A 17,797-nucleotide genomic window follows, 5' to 3' on the forward strand; every position below is an offset into this window, starting at 1 on the left:
AAGTGATGCAAAACGCCTGCATGCGGTACGCCTTCCGCCCGGGCACCTAGGACCATCTGACCCCCCCTTTATACTCGTGAAGGGTGGCTGAAAATCAAGGAGCGTCGAACATTCGCAGTGCTGCAAACCGGGTGAAAAATTTGAAAGCACCGTGTTCTATCCTTCATCCACAACAGCATGGCTCTGATCAGCGATATCCCCACGTGGAACACGCGACATGGATGAAACAAATTTCTGGTCCCAATCCATAGGTCCTCGCGTATGGCGGGATCACCTTTGCCCGCTCATTTAACGCCCTTTCGGATGACCAGAGACGCGACTGGTCAAGGACGAAGATGATCTAACAACTGGAAAAAAATACAATGTGACCTAGCTACATTAAGATATAAATTATCTACCATTTTATTATTTTTTTACTGATTACTGTATTCCTTCATTTCCGTATCTATAACCTTGTAAAGAGATCCCTTGTCCAGAGGAAGAGGGGGCCGGATTGTGGACTCATCTGGGCCAGGTAAAAGAAATAAATCAAATCAAGGTCGTAATTTGTAGTATTTGAGACTACCGAGAGAACGGCGGTGAAATATACGTGAATTGCCATGAGTAAAAATTATATTCAAGGCCATTTCGTCAAAATTCAAAGAGAAATAATATGAAATATTAATAAAAAGTGAACTAAATATTGTACTAAATCGTTCAAAATGAAATTTTTTTGTGTATCCAAACAATTGACTAACTTTTTTACTAAATAATATGTCGGTTTCTGTGATAATAATATAGTTTTCTTCATCAAAACAAAGTGCAAACATCTACATAGGTCTGTAATATTTTGAGCCTTCAGCGTGAAGTATGCATGTTTCAAACTAATATTAAATTATTTATTAACAATTTTTATGGCATCCAAGTTAAACAGATATTATTAAAGTATTCTACTGATCGAGGTAGGTTTTCGTGGAGCTTCGTGAAGCATTCCGGCAGTCTCCCCTGCCCTCATGGAATTCCCTCTTCAAATTAAATTAAGTCGTACTCCATTTCATTCTATCTAAAAATCCTATTCTCTTCCTTCCTCTCCCTTGTTTACCCAACATTCTGCCCTCTAACACTGTTTTCAACATCCCCTCTCCGCTGAGTACTCGCTCCATCTATACCTTCGTAGCTCATTTAAAAGATGCCTCTTCTCACCCGCCATATCCAGCACTTTGTCGTTCCTCTTCCTCCCCATCCACTTCACCTTCTCCATTCGTCTCCACAACCACATCTTGGACGTCTCCAGTCTTCTCTCGCCCTCCTTTCTTATTGTCCACGTTTCCGCGCCGTAAAGCGCAACACTCTAGATCAAACTCTTTATAACATTTTCTTTCTCTTACCTAACGACCCTGTCATGATGTTCTTACTGCCAGAGTCGTAGCGAGGGGGGAGGTCCGGTGGGTCCGGAATCACCCCGTAATATAAAAACACAGTTTATTTCCTACCTAAAAGAAAAAAAATGGAAAAATCATGAAGTTACAAAATGCTTCTGTGACAAATGAAGTTTTTAGATTATGAAAAGTGCTAAAATTTGTTTAAAAACCCTCTACTTACTAGCCAGTTTTTCAAAAAATTTCCACCCTGGTTTCGGACCCCCCCCTCCGAACGAAATTCCTGGTTACCCCACTGAATACAGGCCGTAAGTTACTTTTGTATCCATTTGCTCGCGATGTTTTACAGAACCGTGTAACTTTGTTTTTTTTGTGTTATGTTGTTCGCGGCATTGGTCTAACGCACCTACTAGAGCATGCAGTCCCCTCACAGAATGGCTAATCAACGCCTGATCATCCACGAGCCTCACTGAACTTAACACCATTCCCCCAACCTTTACTCCAGCTTCAAAACCGCTTTCTTACCATCTCCTCGGTGTACACATTAAAAAGTAATGACATTAGTAGACAGTTTTGCCTTAACGCGAAATAAAAAATTAAGAATTTCCATTAAATTTATCCATTCAACTCTATGAAATGATTTTCAATGCTTATATAAATGGCATATATTTAATTTTATAGAAGAGCATTTTTGAAACTTAACGACAGTAACACGCTACTCAAACCTACTTCGTAAGTTATCTGGTACTAAACGGAATAGCTTGTTGTGATCATCTTGAAATTTTTAAAGCATTTGGAGCAGACACCATTCAGTAATTAGTGAATATCAACAATGAGATAGATCCCCTCCCAAAGCTTCAGAGAATAAAAAACTATTTAAAACTATTGTCTAGTGTTGACGTATAATAAATAATAATAACTGATGATAGTGATAATAACTGCATCTGCTTAGAGTTAATTTTTTAGTGCCAAAGTGATGTAAAATGTACTTCCAGGTTTCATTTTTCAATTATTTTCCCGTACCCCCTGCCTGCGGGCCTGTTGCCTGCGGGGGAGGGATCGCCACCTCAGGTAGGCAGAGATAATGAGGGTTCTAGGTGAACCCTCTTAAGGATACAACACACCGGGGCCGGGACCCAAGCCCGTGGCTTATACGCCCGATCACCCGGGGAGGGGCTGGAGAGGAAGGAAAAAGGATAGAGGCGCCGCCGCGATGGGAGCCCGTCGACGCCTCTGGGAAAGGATAGGAGGGGAAGGGAGGGACGGGGAAAAACACCTTAACGCTATAGAAGCGAAAAGGGCCCACTAAATAGCGAAACCAAGCATACGCAATTAATTTTTTACCAATTCTAGTGGATTTTCCTATGAGGAAGAAATATCCATCGATCGAATCGGTAGATACCCCAGGTAGGCAGGAATTCTGAGGGTTCAAGGCGAACCCTGCTAAGGGTACAACGCACCGGGGCCCGGAACCAAGCCCGAGGCTTATACGCCAGGACACCCGGGGAGGGGCTGGAGAGGAAGGAAAAAGGAAAGAGGCGCCGTCGCGATCGGAGCCCACCGACGCCTCCAGGGAAAGGAAAGGAATGGAAGGGAGGGAAATAGGGATTAAACACTCCAGCGCTATAGAAGCGAAGGAGGCCCTACCTAGCGAAACCATGCATACGCAATTTTTCTTCTACCAATTCTAGTAGATTTTCCTATGAGGGAGAAAAATCTATCGATCGAATCGGTAGATAACCCCAGGTAGGCAATAAGACCGGCCTTATTCAGGAAAAAATTGGAAAATAGTGATATCATCGCCATCCCATTCTCCCCCAAAGTATATTTCTAGTTACGCCACTGCCGAGAAATGTACGATCGTGATATAATTCCTGGATAGTGAGCATATAAAAAGTTAATTTAAGAGGGAGGGAAGACAATTCCACTTCCTTAAATCCGTAATGAGTAAATGTGCAACAGAAGGTTATCGTGGGCATTGGAGTTAAAAACAGTGCACGCGTGCAAATTCGTTTATCCTGGACTAGCATTACCGGCGTATGTTGCGATCGCAGGCACCGAGTAATTGCCTGGAGTTTTGTATTCGTAGGGAGTTCCACTCGGAAAGCCATTAAGAAGGTCGGCCTTGCAACGGGAACCAATTCCAGTCTATAGATTGGGAGGCGGGAGTTCTCTCCTTTGCGGCTTCCCCAAACACTGTGAGAAGCTTGCCCGCGCCCCTCTACCCGCTACCTTGGGATATCCCAGGCCAGTGGCGTAACTATGGGGGGGATGAGGGGGATACATATCCCCCTAAAACCTCAGACAAATACGAATAATATTCAAAACTATTGTCTAGTTTTGATATATAGCAAATTTTAACGTAACCTATTCATGAAACCCAAATTTTAAGTGCTAAAATTATGTAAAATGTATTTGCAGTCATGTTATTTTTCCAAAATTTTCCCAAACGGGGAGGGGGGGAGGTCGTCCTACCCCATTCCCCCCCTCAACCCCCATCCCCTCCGCCCCCCGAAGTCTATTTCTAGTTAAGCCACTGGCCCAGACGATACTCCCCAGTCTTATAAAGCTTGCTAAGTTGAGGCTAGGCTAGTGAGAAAGACTAACCGGCTAGGTTAGGGTAGTTCAAGGAGAGACGTTATTCCTAAATTGCAGACAAAATGTAAGGTTAAAGCCTGCGATATCACGAACTCACCTCATGGAAGAATGCAGCAGTGGGGTGCGCCAAAAATCTATTTTTTTATTTTGAAGGACTAAATCACGGAAAAATTGCGAATTACATAGAAGAAACGAAAGAAGCAAAATTATTTAAATCAGTCGACATCAACTGGTTGCGAATTGGATCTAAAGTTTGACACAATTTGAAAACTACTTCATTTTGCGATTATTTATTTATTTTTTTAAATGTATGTATTCGTGATGTAAGAGTTATTTGCGTCTTTAAATAGAGCCTTAAAGCATCGTATTTTAATTCTGCTTAGATCATTTGATATCTTTCAGTCGCGCATAGAGCATAAAATTTGTCAAATTAAAACACACACGGTTATAATGCTCTTTTTTAAGACGTTACAAATTACTACATTAAGAAGTTAATCTTACTAAACAATCTATTCACAAATATGATTGTTTTCATATTTCGTCAAAAAATAGGGCATATACATTATACATACATGACTGGAACTTCTTAACTGATTTTGGTAATTTCGTTTCTTCCGTTTTGTCTATATATTTCGCAACTTTTACGCGCCATTGCTACTTTAAACTACGAAATGTATTTCTAAGGCTAAAACGTTCAGTATAGATTAGAACCAGATTATAACGCATTGTTACACAATTCTAAAACAGTTTTAATACCCGTTATGCTGTAAAAAATCGTGTAAAACAAAATGTAGGCAAATATGTGCTATTATTAGAATTATTATTAAAGAAATGCTGCAATTTCAGGAAATAACTATAAGATATTTCTCAGTTCATAAATGTGTGGCTACCATGATCTCAAAATCATAGTTTAAATAGTTTTATGATAGATAATTTTTTTAAAGGTGGATTTAATAATACACCTTTAGTGTACCTTGATTTTGTCTTCTTGCCACTGCGATGTCATCTGAGACGGCAAAAATTATTTCCGTAGCATAAATAAAATATATGTGTTTGAATAGCTTTATCACCAACCTTGAAGGTGTGTTTAGAAAAAAACGTCAGTTTTACTTTCTGAAAAAATATTTATTTGTTCGTCTACATGTACATTATCACCTTCAAAAATTAAATTACCATTAGAAATTCATTAGATTAGACGTTCATAACCATTTATTTGCTTTTTCCACATTTTCATCGGCTTTTGATGTGCTGGGGCGTCTGTTATCTTCATTGTCTTCATAGCCATCGGGGAAACTTGTATACTACCCGTAAATTTTTGGTTTACGCATAGTAAACCTACCATAGGCCTTTTTTAAAAATATTTATCACACATTTTTACGCTTTATTTGCTAATGATTTTTTGCTAAGCAATCACTCTTTGACCCATTTATTTTAGGAAACAAAAATAACCCTGCTAATGAGAACACGTCTAACCTTAGCGGCTGCCACAAGCAAAGTAAGCAATGAATACAGCTGCAAATTTTATCACGCTTCACTTCAGGAGCATGTATACCAACATAACAGAAAAAAGTTGCGATCGGACTCTCCCAACCGGCGACATTTAAAAGTTCTTGCATTCCTTAGCACTCGTTTTTAACTATTTAATTCATAAAATTTCTGATATTTGTGTTTCTTTATTTGCAGTCACCGTGGTTGCACTGGTGCTGTTTCGGCAGCCGGTTAATCGGAGGCAGTAGTATTTGGTGAGCGGTGGAAGAATTGCTGCAGGGGCTGCCGCTTTGGTCGCCCTATGAAACAAGGCCAGGCTGCATCCACGCCCTCCGCCTCCTGCCTTCAACATGCCCTCCTGCGTGTGGAGCTACGTCTTCACGATACTTAGCATCAAACTAGTCGGTGAGTACCCTTTCCTCATGTCTTATTTCTTCTCCAGAATAGTCGTCTCAAGGCCGTTTTACACGGGGCACGCAATTGTGCCGGTTACAACTGCATCCCTTTCTCACTATGGCGTGGAATTACACGTATGCACGAAAGAAATTAGAACAGGGGTATTTTGTCAGATCGTATCCATGCATTCCCGCATGCGTTCTAGCGATTCGCCGCTTTACACGACGCAGTTTTGACTGCGCCTACGTACACACGTCAGATTGAGCAAGTATGTAAAACAGACTTTGGGGACTGATTGGAGTATTAGGGTAATATGTTCGTACCAGAACGTTTATTCTCGTCCCATTTAACAGTTTCTAACTCGAGTTAGTGGAAAAATGAGCGACTATTCCCGCGATTTTTGCAGTATCTTCTTCACGCACTGAATCAACCCAATAATTACTTTGGAATTGTGGAGGTAGAGAATTCAACGATAAATATAAAAAAACGCAATTTCTTTACATCAAAAAACAAAAAATATATTGAAAAATCATAAGATACGACAGATTTCTTTGACTTATGAAGTTTAATTGATTGTGAAAAGTGTTAAAATTCCTTTAAAACCGTGTACATAGTATCATGTTTTTCATAAAAATTCCACCCGGGTTTTGGGCCCCCAAAACTAAAGTCCTGTTTACCCTACCGTCCCTGACAAACACCTTAGCTTGAAGAGACAGCAAAAATCCTTGGATAAACTGCCTTTGGTACCCAAATCTCATGGCAGTCCGCTTTAAAATGAATAATAAATGTGTGCATAATAAATTTCTTTTTTCTCCATCCATTCACATTAAGAACGGCAATTATTTCAATTCTGGTTAGCATTAACTAGAATATGTTGTAGCAAAAGCTTTAACTTGAGAATGTTTTTATATTGATATAATGCAAAATAGTTCATAAATACATTTAGTTTAAAGAGCGGCCATAAGTGGAGGAATTCGTGAGATACTCTTTCCGTACACAATAAAATTTTAACTAGACATTGTAAAACCGAACCTTAATGAAGTACATTTTTTCCTATAACATCTGCGTATTAAGTTTCTGTTCCTACACTGGTTTTCTGCCTCAGATCCCCACAATCCCCAGCAGTCCATGTTGACAACCGAATTTGGTCTTTGCTCCCAAAACAATGCCCCCTGACCTCTCCCGGGATGCTTTACGCTTTTCAACCTCTTGTTCAGCATCCCCATGCTCCCGCATCCACCTCCAGAGGGCGTTATTTCCCCAACCCCTTCACTAACCCACCCCTCCCTCCCCCGCTTTGCCATTCGACTGGCCCGAGTATGCTAAACACTGTTACGTACGAGGAATGGAATTTAATTATTGCTTTACGGGAATTCATAAGGGGAAGCGTATCCACCCCTTGTTTCGCTGTGCCCCTTAGCCGTCTCACCTCAGAATCCCTCACAGACACTCATTCGTATTATAACCTTTGGATCCTGCTTCTAATCCGAGATGAGTGGGTTGGGTATGGTTGTGCAGCTTCAACCTCCCTCCCCTTACTCTAGTTCTTCCCTCATCTATATTTCTGTCGTGTCTCTCCCACAGTTTGTGTTCATATCCATATCAATCCGAAACTTACACCTATATTACACCCGTTTACGCCCAGAAAAATGTCTGCTTGCAACTTCGAAGATATTTACAGTATATCTTGTGGTGTTATATAAGTGTAAGTTTCGGACTGATATGGATGTGTGAAGAAAGAAGAGATCATCTGATATTAAAAAACGATCTAAATGATCGCACCGGCGCTTCAAGTGTTGAAGAAGAGCAATCGGTTATTTTGGCCCATGCGTAATGTTTAAATTTATATTTAAATGCTTATTTTCTATGGAATTCTTTCTAATTTGTTGAACTTGGGTATTTTAACCCAAATATTAGTATTACCATAATGTGGTCGTTTACCAATTCTTTTGCCGTTGATTGCAATGAGGAACTTGCATGGGTCGTAGATTGCTCTAAAAACTATTTTGAATAAGTCAAATATATACATTAGCTCGCAAAAATACCTTCAGTTTCTCCATTCAACATCAAAAGAAATAAAAAAATTGCATTTAAAATCGAGGAAATTTTCTCTGAGCCGACCACTGCGCGAAGACACCCGAGCGTTGCCGAGGCCAGGCGTGACGTCATAGGTGCCTAAATAACCGTAGGGAGTTGGGAAATACGCTGAGCGCATGGTGTAAAATTTGTTTTGAGGGAGTATTTAGCCGCTCATCGTCACTTTATTTTGTTCTGTTATTCTTGGGCAAGTTTTCCTATGGCTATTGTGCCTAGATTATTACTTGGGATATTAATAATGCGGCATCGGGATGATGAAGTACAAGCGTTTCACTTCGTATGTTTTAGTTATCAGAAAAATGGATGATAACGTTGCCACTCGTTCGAATAGTACACCTGAAATACATCTACATCTACATAATACCCCGCAAGCCGCCTAAAAGGCGTGTGGCATGGGGTGTTAGGACACCATCCTTTTTTTCGGACACCAAAAATTGATGCCACGACCCTCATGGAATTTGTTAAGACAAATTATTGCTATACGTCGGCGGCAAATTGAGATGTAAAAGAAACTTGTAATACTGGAGGATAACGATCGTAAGCTGTGCTGTTGACATTAGAGTAAGCTGTGCTGTTGAATTTGGCTACGCCGAATTAGCGGAGAAGGTTATCCTACGGTACGAATTCACAGCAAAACAGTCTGCACACAATCCACATGAGAGATCGCGAATCGGTTCCGCTGCCAACACACACACAAGCTACAACCTATTTCAATAATATAGGTAAATCCATAAACAATATACTAGCATATACCATAAAAATATAGTGGGAAATATGCAAATACTCTTATCAAAAACTGGAAGTCATTGTCACATTCTTATATTCATCACGTACAACTTACAATAACAGAACTCGTTATGATGAAAACAACTATTTATTCACTGATTTAAACCCTTAAATTAGCCCACACAAGTGACACAGGTGACTTTTCTCACTACTATTCGTTCAAATAATGGAATAACAAACTTCACACACAGTTTTTATTTCAATAGCGTGATCGTGAAATGTCATATCTACGGTGAACAACGGAGATTAGCACGCCACTGACAATTTTACACTACTGTTAGACATTTATCGATAGCTTAATAGCACTTTTCACAATTCAATCACGATGGAACACTGATAACTCTTGGCCGATATTTTTCAACCTTGTCAAACTTTGTGCATTACTACCACTGGCACTGTGATTATTAGCAGTAGCTTAACGGGAGAAGTCACCTTGAAAATAACACTATTTTGGCACAAAAATGTTCCTAGATGTCTCCAATCAGCGAGCAAAAGTTGCATTGACTGGAATCCACCCCATAATACAAGCACAGACAGTCCTAAATGACGAATTCTCCGGTACCTACGAATAAACGGATGAAGTTATTGTATATAAAAGCTAAGCGGACATTAGTAAACATCAAATCGTTCTAATTACATACTTAAATGAATGATATGCCGTCGATAACATCAACTTACAATTAACGCATCCCCCTTCCAATGGCCGTGGCTCAGACTCCTACAACGATGTTATTTAGGTATTATAAAATTTTTGGTTTAACTGCTCCAGTTTTATATTTTATGCCCTTACTCAGATATTAATATTATAAATAATACAAATTATGAGGGCTTAAGAGCCTCTATCGTTGGATATTTATCTTTAAATATAAAATAATCAACACGTCTAACAAACGAAGCTCTCACAACTGCTGGCAACTATTACAAACAATCACAACAATAGCTTCGCGTGATGTTTAGGCACCTTTGACGTCATCGAGGCTTCGTCGGCAGTGACTTGGGGGGTGAGGGAGTTTTTCCCGCGCTTTAAAATTCGTTATATTTATCATTAAATATCTCGCGAAGGAAAACTCAGATATACATGCGGTTTTCTTTGTTGTATTCAGAAAATAATTTTCTGTCCGCCTGTGAAATAAAAAAAATGCATGCAAGTTCCCCATTGAGTCGCTAATTTCCATCTCCCACCATATACTCCAGTTATCACATGTACATTCATCTACCTATACATCTACGAGGTACCGTGGAAGCCACCACCAATCACCATGGTGTGTGGCACGGGGTGGTTCCACACCAGGCACCCAGCACTCATCCTAGCCATAATCAGGAACGCGCTCGCTCTCCGGACATATGATACGCACACAGGGCAGCGAGATGCTACTGTCGGCGTCAAAAAGATGTGCCGCTGTACTTATATTGCAAATTTATATCTGGGCTTCAACGCACGCTAAAATAATAAGTAATAAATTATTTTAAAGCTAATCCGAATCTAAATTCTGATCAATTTTTTTCTTTGTGAAAAATTCAGAAATGTAGACACGCCGGTTCAATAAAAGACTCCGCGCCCCGTAAAATTAGCCGTTTCTGTCAACTTAATGAACTTTATAACTCAACCTAGCAAAACTACTACGTCTTCAGCATTCATCTTCCGCAGTAAGTTGCAAATATCAATGTAGATCAAGAAAATGACTTTGCGGATTTTGGTAGGGGATGCTTACTTCTCATCAAATATTTCTGCCTATTTTTTTTCTATATATATATAATAAGGGGTCGTGAAGTATATAAGTTTGAATTATTTTTTTTCTATCTCACCCTTTGGACTCGTATCCAAATCCTTAACTTAAACTCACATTTGGGTTATCACGTCATATATATGTGAACCGAGTGATCCTTTTAGCCCTGGAAGGATGGGACGAGTTAAGTGTACCGAAAAGTCATATTCTAAATCAAATTTAAATGTTTATTTATTTTTCTTTTGTTTTTGTTTATAAATTCGTGACCCTGCGTATATACACGCTTTCCCTTAACGTGCTTCATCTGTTTCATGGATTGAATCTTGTAGTTGATTTTTACTGATTTCCCATTGTCGGACTTCAAAATTTTGCCTTGCTTCTGATGACAAAAAAATTCAATAATTAATCAGACATTTAAAACTTCGTACAATAGGGAAGTACACTAGTGTTTCAAATGCACCAAACACATTTTTTAAATTAGAGTTCAGAACAACATAATGTCGTAAAACCACAGTTTAAATCCTAATAGTGAATACTTGATTCGAGATAACCGTCCGAAATATGGAAACATTCAAAGGCCGCTAAAACGGGTGTCCATGTTGAATATTGGCCGTGACGTCACAAGGCAGTTACCTATTATTATTGCATAGAAAAAATTACTGAATTTGAGGGTATCCGTTTTTTGCTGTCATTCAATATCTTCAGAATATATATGTGGCTGCTTCTCTTTTGAGTACATGACTTTATCATTGCGTAATATATTAATATTCATTTACGTGTCAACTTCAAGTTTGGAAAGAGTAGTGCGAATAGCAAAGTGAATCTTTAATAAATAGATGATGGTATTTATTTTTAGCTGGGTATATTTTGGCACAATGCCGTTTATCATGTCAAAATTTTTTTGTAAGAACTGAGTCAAACTAATAAACCTATTTCAGACGTTTGCTGCAAGACTTATTCGTTGCGTATGTATTCACGCCGGCCGGAACGTTCGCCGGTTCGCCCTTCGCAACTAGAATCATGGGATGTTAGCCGTGCTAATTGATTTTATAAACTTCCAAATGGTAAAAGAGTTTTAAATTTACTCAATAGATGGTAATAGCTCCTTCGAGAACTGTGAACACTGAAAGATGTTGAAGGAAAGGAATTCGAGCCCGGTCCATTCCGACATTTTGTGTTTTAGATTATTCTTTTTCATTAATCATAGCCATATATTATAATGAAAAATAATTGAAAAAAATAATAGTACCACTTAAATACAGTAAGAAATGCACTAAAAAACAAACTTTTCATCACTCGGAGCAGAGGGTGGATGCTGATGATGTTTACAAGAAATGTGTGTAAAATCTAATGTGAATGGAATGAATGTATAAATAAATATGAATCTGAGTAGAATGCATGGCATGTAAGGAAGGATTGGCAAAATATATTAATATCTAACAAGAGAGGTTTATCTTTATTTACTTTATTCCTTATTTATCGTCGGAAGGGATGTTGATAATACTGGTTGGTTGCCAATAGGAATCAATGTCATCACCGTTAACTGATTTTTGACTTACATACTCGGCATACATTTGAAATTGATGTAAATGAAATATACCGATTTCCCTGGACGTTCATCTAAGGTGAAATTGAAAATCACCTGAACCTACTACATCATGAATTATTTTATTCATTTCAATTCAAAGAATCTCGAATTTAAATGATTTTGTTCATTATGAACAATTTGGTGAAACGTATTATAGACAAATATTTAAAAATGTGAGCCATAAACTGAGAACAAGTCGTAACACCCAGCTTTGTTCTCTTTCTAACGATAATAATTGTATATTGTTTCTTAATTTTTGTTCATGTATCCCTCTGAGAGTGGAATAGTATAGGATGAGTTATGGCAACAACGGCAATGGAATATTCTCGGGATTTATAAACTCAATTTACGACTTAAATTTTCAATTTTTTATTCATTGGTGAGAGATTACTTCCTTCCCTTACTCTTTCCCTTGCCCTTCCTTACTCCTTACAGTAGATACGTATTTATTTTTTTCTTATTCGTATTCAAAATCCTCCTACTATTTTTGCCACTTTTCTTTTCCAAAATCCTTATCGTGTCCGCCGTTTTAACAGCGTGCCATCTATTCAAGTACTTTCAAACTTGTCACCAGAAACTAGCAGTCAAGGAGCGAACGCGTTACGTAAATATTAGCTGTGTTCTCCGGGAGTGGGGAAATTGCATTGAACGTTCGTCGCGAGATCTTAGGCTGATAGATAAACGTAGATGCATACGCGTAGTGAGTTCTCTAGCGTTCAGTCAGCGGTACTCTTACTTCAGAGCAGTTTATTCAAGCAGCGGTAGGTTGAATGAGCACCATGCTGAAAGCTTTTGGTGTACTACTGTTTACAAAAGTCTGTGTGCACGAATGCTCCACCAGTGAAAGAATGAATCGGGTAAATTTCTGGTAAAAACTCTGAATGGCTTTTAATGCACTAGAACTATGGCCTGCGCCGGAAGAGGCATGCATCCCCGATGAGAAAGTTTTGTTAAGGGTCTAGAATACCTGGAATCGAACAGCAGAGCAAGATGTCCCAGGGCGGGGATATAAAGCTGAGGAACCTCGTATCCTCGCACGCACCAATGGGAGTTTTAACCAAGGGGCTGCATATGGGAAGTTCTTATCCATCCCATTGACGCCTGGTTTCTGGTTCCACTTTGGTCGTATTTTAATCAGTTTTTGAAATGTCTTCAGCGCGGTGGTGCGATCCACTTCCTTCTGATATTTCGCTGTATATTGCTTCTAATTACGAGGAAAAGCATTGAAAAGCATTGCTATGGATTCGATTGATCACAACATCTTGCATAAAAGTTTAAGTAAACACCCCTAATTATACCTTATTTCCCCGTAAAACTCGAATCACTTTGTCCGTCAGCGACGCGAGTGGCGAATTTTGTAAGCTCATTTAAATGCGCGGTGCGTTACAACACATTTAGAGGCAGACCAGAGGATTCTCTTTTGCAATATTAGTAGTTTTATTTTTCTGTTAGGGATGAGTCGATTCCACTTTTTTTCGATTCCGATTCATTCTACTCCATTCTAGATTCCGATTCCATCAATTCTTATTCATACGAACAGGTGGGATATTGATTTATCAGTGGAATTTAACTTGATTGTTTCTGGCTTTACTTTGTGAAAATCCATTCTTAAACAAGAGCAAAATAACTGTTATTATAGCGGATTCTGTACCTGATGATGTCGCCTCTGCGACGAAACCGGTCGTATTAATTAAATCGTGTGGAAAAGTACAATAACGTTTTATTATTAAGTGGAATTTAAATTTAAGATCGAATAACATAAAATAACAAAGACAATTAAGTGTCCCAAAAAGTATATTAATAAAAATTTAGCAATTTATTTTATTTATATTTAATATTTAATTTAATTTAATATTTAATTTATAGGATAATTTATTAGATTTAATGAAATAATAAAAATTTTAACTGTTTCAGGCATAAATTGTTTACTTAAATAGAGTGCATAGGCAGATTTAGGGGAGCACGGGGGCACGTGCCCCCCTAGACGCTTCAAAATATACGATATTTTTAACACAAATATTTTCTTTAACGTATATTTTAATATAAAAGTTATAAATATTCACATATTAATAATTTTTACATTAAAATTAAAAGTGTATTTCGTAGAGTAATTGTTGCGTGAAGTTTTTAATCTCAAATATGAGAATGCAGTTTGCCTACCCCCCAGAAAAAAATCGTAGCTCCACCCTTGTTACAGTGCACAATGGCTCAGGTGTGTGGCAGCCTCTATGCTCCAATCTAAGCGTCTATGTCCAAAATATTTGTCCTCCTGGAATCTTTGGAATCGGAATCGATTCTTGATTCCAATTCCATGCCCGAAAGTCGCTGGAATCAAAAATCGATATTTCGATTTGACTCAAACCTATTTATCTTATCTATTGGTTTAAATTCCCTTGCATAAGGTCCATTTTCACTCAGAGCCTGCTTTTAGTCATTCATTTATTTAAGTATTAACTTATTTAATTATGAGTTTTCAATTCCAAAATATATTACTTATACCATAACCTATAGTTGCCATATAATACATGCTAATGGTGGAAGGAGGAAGTTACCAACTTGGCTGTCCTCATGGTTTGACTCCATTAGCGACGAAATTGGCCTATGCGCCAAATATCATAGCTGATGCATATTACCTATTTCAAATGGCTGAAACTCTGTTAAAGACCCCTCGCCCAGGCGAAGAAGGGGCCGGATTGTGGCCTCACCGGGGCCTACTTTCGGACTTTCAACCTCGACTACAGTCTCTCATTTTCTTTAGATGCTGATATTACGCCACCTTTCTTCGGTTATGGCCAATCAATGCTGGGGACTAGGTGTCTGATGCCCGGGGCAGGGTGGAAATATCTGGTGATTATTGTGACTCGGGCTCGAATCCATATGAATGGAGATCTTTGTATATATTTTTGTTATTCTTCGATGATTGGTAAGCGTTAATGGCTTTATTCTCCTCCTCCTAATGAACAATAGTACTTAACAGCCTTCCTTAGCTTGTTGCTATTTACAGGTATCTATGATTGAAAAAAATACTTATCACCCAAATTAATTTACTTATAGCAAAAATTTTCATTTTTGCTGTGAGTGCCGCTCATGTTAAAAAACAAGTTGCTATTTGCATATGTATCGAAAAAATGTTTGTTGTCCAAATTAGTTTATTTATAGCAACAATTTTCTATTTCGTCATTTGTGCCCCTCATTATGAAACTATGATGCTGAAACAAATTTGGGTTATAGAATTGATTTGGACAGCAGTGAATCTATTTTAATCATATTTCCAAGAAAATTAAAATTCTGTGACTATTCCTTGACTAGCTTTTCGTCATGTACTAAGAAATTTAAAACTGACATCCGTCCGCCAATTTTGCCATTCTTTTCCCCAAGAAAGAAAATGCTCTCTCAATACAATGGCTTTCCCTTCTTTCCATAATTATTACCAATTTTTCACGTGCCATTTCCCAATCTCATGCTAATTCTCAGATGCCTTCCCCAGCAATGCATCAAGGATTGCGCCCTATTGTTCACCGTTCTCCGCCATCTCTCCATGTCACTACTGTCGCTCCATCTTCCCGCGGATCCTCAACGGGCCGTCATTCTCCAACCCCTTCTCTGACCCCACCCATTGTCTTTAGGCTCTCGTCCTCTGTTACGCCCAAAATCCAACCATCTACCCTTACGACACTCCTGCTATCCGTACTTGTCATGGCTTCAACCATCCTAAGATCTCTGGGAGGCGTACGGTATTACGCTTCCAATATTTAAGCTCGCATAGAGGAGACAACAGTCCTCTCGGTAGAAGTTCTACTTCTTTTGCCAAATGGAGTGCATTTTTTAAAATCTTTGTAACCCAATGTGCTCCCAATTTGTGCTCCCAACCGCACCTGCTGTGTGGGCAGTTCAAAGCTGATATTTTTAAATATGTGATTTTTCAAGGTCTATGACCGGACCATGGTACGATATTTAACTAATAAACGTGGTTTGACTTCTGTGACATTTGTTATGAGCGAACACTTTTCAATATTGAGTGGTACTGTTCCTAAGTTTCACTTTTAGCCTTATCGACGGAAATTTTCCCCTGTTTTTTCCTGTTTTTCTCCTTCTCATGATAAGACACAAGGTAAATATAATTTGAAATATTATTTTTATATCATATTTTATCAAATGTGCATTGAAGGTGAAATGAAATAAATCCATAGAAAATCAAGTAGATGCCGTGAAATTATATTTTTTCTATTCTTCACGTATTGATTTAAAAACAATATTTATGTAAGTTTCACGTAAACATGAGCGAAGAAAAAGTGTTTCCAGCCATCATAATGGAGTAATACTCGATCCTAAATCGTCCAATAGATTTTGAACGATCATTTTTCCCTATAATGAAGCATCGAAGTGAATAAAGGGGTCAATATTCTCACCTGCTTTACACAGTGATGATTGGAATCGGCAGACGGTGAGCAAATGAATACGGAATTTCATTTGGCTGGGTCGCTTGAGAGCTGCTCTACAGAACGGGTTATGACCTTCCCAAAACCGTCCGCTTTTCAGCCGACCGTGGTGTGAGTCCGTCGCGACAATGCAAATTCAAACGCCCAACTTTTACTTTACCATTCTTCTTTTTTCCATTCCGGAATGCGCAAGCGCTGACCCCTTTTGGACCGACTCAAAGTCCAGTCGCAATGCCCTAATGCACCCTCTTGACTTTCTTTCACCACACTATATCCAGCTATTTTGTCTTTTATACGAAATTAATAAAAAATTACCCTACATGAATAATAAGGTGTTATTCATATTAAAATTTTCTCGCAAGCCTGGTAGATTATTGATGCCTGATATCCACGCTAAATGAGATTGATTTTCGATTACATGCTTAAGAAACTAGGATTTTTCCTCTAATGTTATCCATAATTTTACAATCTATGTAATATCTTGCAACATTGTGATTTATAATTATGTTTAAATTTAAGGATGTAAATGAGCATGATATTTCTGGAGAATAGAGGTTATTCTAATTCGATGAGTTCCTTTTCCAATTGCCATTAAACAAGTGATCATTCATGTCTTTCTTCTCTTACGATTGAGGAAATGGTATTGAAAATATCATTTCCTGAAATGCCATTTCATATTCTCGTTTTTCTGCCTTAGCATTTTCAGCCCACGAAAGAGTGAGTATTGGGATGGTAATCTTTTCCTACAGTAGATAGGGAAAATAAATTTTCAAACGTTATTTTCTCTTTCACGCACAATTTTATGATATCGAAACAATATTTTCGGCTCTAGGAAATAAATCATTGGCTCCCATCATCCTGCTATCTATTCAAATTTATTATTGCTTGAAATTTTTAAAATATATTTCCCCACACTCAATAAACTACTGCTTAACGCGTGCTTATTAATTCACTATAGTAACAATGCATGTCACTAAAGATATACTTTAAACTATTGCGAGAAATATTTATATTAATACGTAATAATATACAGTTTGCTTTTCACGTGAATGAATTTCGTATAGGCATGCATCAACTTCCGGCTTTGACAGCTGTTTATTCTCAATACTTTGCTTTTCAATGACCATGGGATACCTCATCAAGCTTCAATGGAGTATAAAAAGTCCCATTTCCTCTGCATTGCGGTTATATTTTCCCTATCAATCAATTAGAGTTATCAATGGTATGAGAGATGTAATTTAGAGACAGGAATTTGATATGTGACGGTTGCATAGGAAGAAGCAGGCCTTTGATGAAGAAATTTGAAATGAGAATAGATTT

General features: G+C 38.2%; 1 protein-coding gene across 1 annotated transcript in view; it reads left to right on the plus strand.

The window, feature by feature from the left end:
• The window catches only part of LOC124168911 (lachesin-like), a 1,190,944-nt gene that overhangs the window by 777,610 nt on the left and 395,537 nt on the right, over positions 1-17,797 (plus strand). The window contains exon 8 of the mRNA XM_046547298.1: positions 5,640-5,849. Coding sequence (XP_046403254.1) covers positions 5,795-5,849 — 55 coding nt within the window. The 5' untranslated portion in view covers positions 5,640-5,794. The remainder of the gene's footprint in view (positions 1-5,639; positions 5,850-17,797) is intronic.

Source organism: Ischnura elegans, chromosome 12 (genome assembly GCF_921293095.1).
Source record: "Ischnura elegans chromosome 12, ioIscEleg1.1, whole genome shotgun sequence".
NCBI classification, from domain to species: Eukaryota; Metazoa; Arthropoda; class Insecta; order Odonata; family Coenagrionidae; genus Ischnura; species Ischnura elegans.